This window comes from Anabrus simplex, chromosome 2 (assembly GCF_040414725.1).
Source record: "Anabrus simplex isolate iqAnaSimp1 chromosome 2, ASM4041472v1, whole genome shotgun sequence".
In the NCBI taxonomy this organism is placed as follows: domain Eukaryota; kingdom Metazoa; phylum Arthropoda; class Insecta; order Orthoptera; family Tettigoniidae; genus Anabrus; species Anabrus simplex.
In genome coordinates this window covers 117,948,311-117,956,240 of record NC_090266.1, presented here as the reverse complement: position 1 = coordinate 117,956,240, position 7,930 = coordinate 117,948,311, and the positions used below count along the sequence as shown (strand labels likewise).

General features: G+C 38.6%; 1 protein-coding gene across 1 annotated transcript; it reads right to left on the bottom strand.

The window, feature by feature from the left end:
- Positions 1 to 380: 380 nt before the first annotated feature.
- On the bottom strand, positions 381 to 1,820 carry LOC136886571 (uncharacterized). Its single transcript, XM_067159378.2, has 2 exons — positions 1,088 to 1,820; positions 381 to 985 (listed from the first exon to the last, which is right to left on the bottom strand). Exons 1-2 carry the CDS (start codon positions 1,818 to 1,820, stop codon positions 381 to 383), a joined length of 1,338 nt encoding a protein of 445 aa, XP_067015479.2.
- Positions 1,821 to 7,930: the final 6,110 nt, after the last annotated feature.

The window sequence follows — 7,930 nt, the reverse complement described above, 5'->3', positions numbered from 1 at the left end:
ATTATTATTATTATTATTATTATTATTATTATTATTTTATTATTATTATTATTATTATTATTATTATTATTATTATTATTATTATTATTATTATTATTATTATTTTAGATTTCTGAAAAATAAATTGTATTCAATGCTTACATTCTTTTACAGCAGGATAGTCCTATGAGATATAATCCTGATAGCTTGCTTCACTTTACTTTATTGTTAACATGTAAATCAAACAAAGGAAATACACATAAAAGTGAAAGCACCAAATAAGAGTATATGTAAAAATTATTATGAAACTCTATTTAGAAGCTTCTCTTGTCACAAAATAAACACACTCTTTATCACTATTAATGGTTGTATGTACATGACCAGCCCATTCACTCCCAAACCTAATTTTGTTGAAGGAGTGAAATGGTAATGCTTTCAACTTCTATATCTTCGGGTTTAGTCAGTGTTTGTTGTGGTGGTGATCTCTTCTTTTTTGTTGAAAACAATCTCCTCTGTGGCACAATATTTCTCTTCTGAGAATCAGTCTCTTGGGGGAAGGGTGCATGCCTCTCCTGAGTGCATACTGCATTAATTGTTGCTTCCAAAGATACTGTGTGCCGTTTCAAGACCTCCATTTCATGAGGGGTTGAAATTCCATCCACTAAAGCCATGAGCCTCTGCTTTGATTTATCTTTCTCATTTTGCAGATATTCTTCAGGTGGTCTTTTCTTCCTTACTTGGGCCAGTTTTTCTGCTTTTTCATCACCAAGTTCTTTTTCAACATTTACAACTGGATGTTCAGTGCTGTCATCTTCTCTTGCTTGTTGATTTGCCTGGGTCTTTTTCAGTTGGCAAATGGAATGAATGTGTTTACACATATTCCATTTCACACTGGAGTCTATACACGTACATGCATACTGGTGAATGCATGTGTTGCAGTCATCGCATACTAAACTGCAGTTGCAGGAAATATCATTTTCTTGAACAACATACACCTGCATAATATCTGAAGGTGATGGTACTGTCCAATGAGTATCTTCTTTCATTATCAAGTCTTTGTTGACCTCAAGGCTACATTTATGTCTCCGTCTTATGTCCTTCATCTTACTTGTCAGTTTTCCCTTATTCAGCACAATTAACCTATCAAAGAGCTTGTCTCTCACAAAGCACATTAATGCACATATCGCCTTATCTAATCTCTTCAGGCTTTTCCCATGCAAGTATATGTACTTAATTGCACCATGCATCCTCTCAATGTGCATATTTGTATTAAGTCCACTATTAAGGTGGTAACAATACGCCCAGGATCTTACATTTCTTGTGTAGTTATTTTGGAAGTATACAGCAAACTCGTGGGTGTCAGGATCATCTGTTAAATTACTTATTACGGCAGGAAGCATTCTTTCAAAAGCAACTGAATCTGTCTCTTGCATTATTGTTCGCAGAATTTTATAAACATTTCCTTGTTTTTCCTTCCCATTTACTTTGGTCTGAATATTCTTCCTCCATGCTCTGTCAACATGCCATGAGCAGAATAATCTCATGGTTGCAGGTCCCATGACTGCATTCCAAGCATTGTAGAAGGCTTCTGCCAAATCGGACATGAAGACCTTTGGGGATACACAACCAACCTCATTCTTAATGTAGGTGAAAAATAGAGACAATATTTCCTGGTCACTTCTATTGGAAATCAGAAATGCACAAGGAAAGCCCTGTCTCAAGTCATCCAGAACTAAAAGCGTTATTAACTCAAACCTGTAGCTATTAAGCCCATGTGTTCCATCAGTGCATATACAGTCACTACCATATTTCTTTAATATTTCACTCTGAGCACTGTTCATAATAATTAAAACAAAGTCATCACTTCTGAGGTTTGGATGCTTTTCACTGGTGGTCCCCTGAGGTTTATGGAATAATACACAGGGACTGTCACCTGAATTTACTTCATTGACCCAGGCCTCAACACTTGTACCATCCTCCTGATGTCTGACAGATTTAGAACTCAAGTTAAAACTACGCTCAATATTATACAAATCCTGTTTTGTGATTAAATGAATTCTTTCAAGCTTTGAGTCTGTTACAGATTCACGAATTTTTTCCAGAATAGCTTGAAAGGGAATCTGGTTGGCAATATCTGTTGCTAATGTTTTCCTCTCTACATCTGTGAGGGCAAGATGGCTTTGATCATTTTGATGACCTCTGTGAGTGGGAACATATTTTACTTCACACATTCCATTTTCGTGTTCAGTTAGTCGAATACTTGCTGGACAGATCTCATCAACTTTGTTGCTTCCCTGAAGCTTCAGATGCCTGATGCCTTTACTTTCAGACACAAAAAAGCCTGATCGATGACACATATAATAATGTCTCTTTGTGTTATCTGTTGCAGTGTAAGAACCCCTTTTCTTTACATACTGTGAACATGTTTGGCTTTCAATGTGCTGTTTCCAATCTAGGAAGCTTGAGAAAGAAGGAAATTTTTTATCCTCTGTCTCAGGTCCTCCAATTAAGTTTGTGTGGCACTGTCGCTCGTGGCGTTTTAAATTATAACTGTGCGTGAATTGTTTATCACAAAATTTACACTGGTGCGGAAGAGATGTCTCGCCCTTTAAACAAGGCGCAATTTCATCTAGTTTCTCTGGATGGGCTTTAGAAACATGTTTCCTAAGATTTTTATTATACTCATAGCTTTTACCACATTCAGAACACGAGTATTGCTTAACGTTGCTCATTATAACGCCATGTAAGTGGGCCTACCTAAACTGAATAAAAACTACACACGCGGCACGTAACTAAATACACACTATAGCTGGGCACACCAAACGAAATACACTAATCCCACAGGTACAGTAACGAACACTATGCACATGTAGATATTCGAAAATATACACACGTAATTTTCTTCTCAAACCACTCGTACAATAAACACACTTTCCCGCTGTCAACACGAAATCGTCACTGCCCGGTTTTCTTCGTATGAATTCGTAGTGTACCTCATAAACACTACACTACTATAGTTCAGTTCAGTTCAGTTCAGTTCGTTCGTTCGTTCGTTCTGCAGATCTCCTACAGTTCGTTCTTTTGCATTGTCAATTCAAAGCCAGTGCGCTGTTCGGAAATCTTCGGCCTGCTCCGTAAGGGTTCGGCCGTGGTATTCAGGTGGAGCCCGAGTACGTCCCGTCAGGGGCTAACATTAATTCTCAACATGCTCCACTCCACTCTGCTCTGCACTCTGCACTCTGCACTAGACTCCGAACCTGGACTCTGTTCCAAGGCTCGACTTGAGGACTCGGCGTGAGGACTTGACTCCTCACCTTGCTTCGGGCAGCCCGCTAGAACTGTCAGTTCGCAGCAACGTCCACGGGGACTACACACCCAGCCTGCAAGCCTCGCCGCGTGTTTGGAAGCGGCATTTCTCATGACATGTAATCACTTCGCCATGCTTGGGGCCGTTGACACGGGCTTGCCCTCCTGTATAAACAAAACTATGTCAAGCCGAGTACCTTCAACTTCGCACCAGCTGGCCTGTTCAGCAATTCAACTCTATTAAATTTCATTAATGCGAGCCTGGAGTTAGCATTCTGCTTTACTTTTATGGACACTTTTAATCTACGTTTGTCGGCATGTCTGATCTAGAAGATGACATTTCCTACTGAGCTGGTTTGCCTAAAAGGATTTGAATTTTACACTGCAGTGTTGGACTATTAATCTGACAGCTCAATGTTTTCATTATTGTTAATGTTATCTCCCCGGTGGAGAATTTAATGTTGCAAGTCTGCCTCAAGTTCGTTATTAAATTTCGTGTCTTTTTCAATCTATTGTTAAAGCAACCCATGTTTTTTCTATTTAGCTTCGTCATTTGATGTTTTTGAATATTCATTTACTACTATGTAAAGTTTCAATACTGGTTTGGCTTGCGCCAGCCTTTCACATTTAATGCAATATTCAGATAGTTCTGAATTTTCTCAGTTTCAATTTATAATCACTATCATGTGCACGGCCGGTGGTCAGTTCGGCTCAAGGCTAGGTGTACATCACTTGAATTTCGTATTTAATCATGGATCAAGTTATTCAAATAATTTATTGTTGTTTTTTTCTGAAAGATTATAATAAATGTTGTTGTTGACTGCTGATCCTTTATCTTTCATTCCCGTAAAACTGGGAATTACTCCTTGTTCTTTCCTGGTTTTACCAAGTGCCAAGTAGATTTTAAAAGTGTATTAGGAGTGCAAGTTACGCGTCCAGTCAAGTTGGTATTTTGGGCCATATAATTAACCTGCTTCTTTACTGAATAGGCCCAGTAGGTTGGGTATTTATTACCCCTGTTCTTGGTATGCCTTGAGGGCAGTTTGAAGTATAGTTTGTTGTGGCCTTTGATGGGCTTGAATCTTGAGAGCGGGTTTTTTCTTTCTTAAATTTGGTTTCTGTGTGCCTCGAGGAGGCTTAATATGGTAATCAGGAGCCAGTGCTCCTTGGCATGATTGGGTTTTTCTGCCCCTTTGTTTGAACTTGGTATATAGGTAAAGGTGGGCTTATAGCTCAAGGTTCGTGAGTGTGGGGCTCGAAGCCCAAATTTTGTAATGAACTAAAATTGTACTTTCTTAATTTGTTGATCTGCTACTTGGTTCCTGTTATATTCTGTTATTTATTTATCTTGAAAAGAAAATATAACCTTTGTTAAAGTTTTAAATTAACTTTAATTTCGTAAGTTGAGACCTATTCCACCCAGCACCTTCTTTCACCTCTGCTGTTCCACAGATACCTCGGAACAATAATAATAATAATAATAATAATAATAATAATAATAATAATAATAATAATAATAATAATAATAATAATAATAATAATAATAATAATAATAATAATAATAATACTTTTGCAGTTCAGTAATACGATTGTTTAGAATCCAAGAGTAGTGCCAAAACGTTAACACTCATGGAACAGTCTAGCTGACTAATATTGAACTCTAGTCACTAGTTGTATTGACACTAATCATGAGCATAGGATATTCACTCCGTGACCACAGAGAAAAGGAAAATCATGACCATCGTCGTTTTCCATTCTCCTGCCCTAAATTGAATGCCGGGACAGTTTCTAGTATAGGCCACGGCCGCCAACCCCCTCAACTTCTCTGAGCACCTCCTTCGCCGTAGCAAACCTCCCGGCCTGAGAGCCGGCGTCATCGTCCAGGAGGCCCGCTTCTCCCTTCAGGGGAGGAAAAAACATTTCAGTAGTAGTACAAATTGTGCATCGCTTCTCTGACATCAGACAAAGATAAAGGTGTCTTCAGAGAGCTGTTGTTTGGTCTTCGAACCTATATTAACAAAACATTATTATTTTGATATTGGTTGACGGTGCTAAAACCATCTTTTACTCAGCGCCTTTGAAGACTTCCATCTTTCGGAACCATGTAGGATAGTCGATCTAACAAATTTCCAGCAGTGTATCTACACCTTAATCCGCCATGGAGTTTATTGCTCTTAAAAACGTGGTCTGACATTTAGTATCAGTTACAATGCGGTGTTTCACCCCAGGAAATAACGTAAACAAATTAAATTATTTGGAGGGTCCCATTCTTCGGGATTATAAAATCTCCTCCTACAGTTTCATCACAGGTAGTATATCCCAATAACCCCCTCTTTTAGCAGGATTCTTAACCCACATTTCGTTTTTTATTTACACAAATCCCATTCTTCGGGATCCTTTAGTTTTTGCTTCCCCTCATAATCATCATGTATCCCACTGAATATCCAGCAACAGCCACCATCACTACCACCATTTCCATCAACCCCGCCCCTGCGTCATTCACTTCCAACACCGTATCATCCCATCGCATTAGCAAAATGTGACCATCCCCAGCACCTACTTGTCATCTCCTGGTTCCACCTGCACCACAACGGACTAAGATTAAAAGAGTAACTCCAATACATCCACAAGAAGACGAACCTGCTACTCGCAGAATTGCCATCGATTACTCTCCAACTGTCCAGAACATGACCAACACTGAGCCTAATGCATCATCACCCATCTCAACTCCAACCCAACAAGAAATGGAACTCTCCCCTTCCCGTAATACAGCCTCTTATTCTGATTTCCCCCTCCTTCAGCCATCTATCGCCCTGTAATCAACCCCCGATTTCAACAAAAACCTCCCCAAGGAAACCATATAATGCTATAACGAGCAAAACCCAGCACCAGAATTCAGATCCTCATACAAAATCTTCAGAACATTCCAGCAATTTAACATAGCAGGTTTCTGCCTTACAAACAATGGAATATCAACAAACTATACACTGACCAAGTCGCTAATCTTCTCCTTAATTTAATACACGCCCACCAACTGTTCTAAAACATGCCAGTCAAAACACTGTCGCCACCCACAGAGAAAACCTCCCTCCCCTTCTTCACGACACAGACTATTCAGCTGTCTCATTACTTACCCACTTCTCAAAGGATTATCATCTATATATATATATATATGGTATATAAAACAACTTGTCCTGACTGACTGACTGACTCATCATCGAGGAGCCAAAACTACTGGACAAAAAGAAATGAAATTTTGGAGATACATTCATATTACAATGTAGGTGCTCACTAAGGGAGGATCTTTGGATATTCCGTCACTAAGCGGGCGAAAAGGGGGGTGAATTTCTAAAATGTGTGTATCTATATCTCAAAAACTGAAAAGTTTAAAGACATGAAAATTGGTATTTGGAATCTTCTTGAAAAATAAAGAAACACATACATACTTGGTTTTGAAACATCCTGTTGAGGGGGTGAAAAAGGTTGAAGAATTGGTTGAATACCTTTTATTTAGATACCGGTACTTAAATCTCAAAAAAAAAGAAAAGATGTTACAGTCATGAAAATTGGTATCTGTTGTTCTTGTTTTTAAAGAAAAATGAAGAAACATTTTTTGTTTTGGTTTTTGGGAAATCTACATAATGGGTATGGAACAGGAGTGGCAAAGAGTGGTAAATTCTTGAAATGAGTATATCTCACAAACGTAACATGTTACAGACGTGGAAATAGGTATATGGAATCTCCTGTAAAAGTAAATGAACACGCATAATATGTTTTTAGAATATCCACTTAAAGGGGAGTGTTAAAAGGGGTACATTTTTAAATGAGAATATATACACTCTACATCAAAATTTTCAAGGGCATAATATCTAACTACAATAAAAAGATTATGAGAATGGTTTCCTTTGAAAATAAATGCCAGAAGGAGCAGTTTATTGCGCCATCCGGTGCCCTGAATTCAGATACAATTAAATAAATTTATGTTTTACAACACGTCAAATTATAAGATTACTTGCTTCACCGCAAGTGGTGACAATACACTTATAATGTCCATCCTGAAAAATAAACAAAAATTCGGGGTATGATTCACCACTTGATCCCACTGGGATCGAACCAGTGTCCGTACAATCTGATGGTTCATAAGGGCGAGCCTTCTTTATATCGAGAGCCCGATAATAAATCAAATTTATCGTCGGCTTCCCGATCAAATTTAGATTGAGTACCTCCGACAAATATCTACTTTTCCCGATGTCGGCATATCGGGCTGCGTAAGGCTACGAGGATTAGGGAAGTTGGACTTCACGGACGGACCCTATAATTGATCCAGCTGATGGCATGCCAATTTGAACTTGCCACTACAAATATTGACTAATATTCTAATTATCTCCAGGCTCGACCGCCTGGTCTGAGTAGGTCAATGTCACACTGAGATAACACGAGGTGTAGCGGGAATACCGTTTGATAACCTCCTCTTACCCCTCAAGCAAAATAAACAAATCGGGCTTTAAAGTAACTTGTCGCACGGCAAGTCTTACGCTGAGGGATATCGTCGTCTATAATTTAATTTATTAGTATTATCATCTATGTCAATTTAGCATAATAATACGAATGACCTCCGCGTAACTTTAACTTGTTCCGGTCAGAC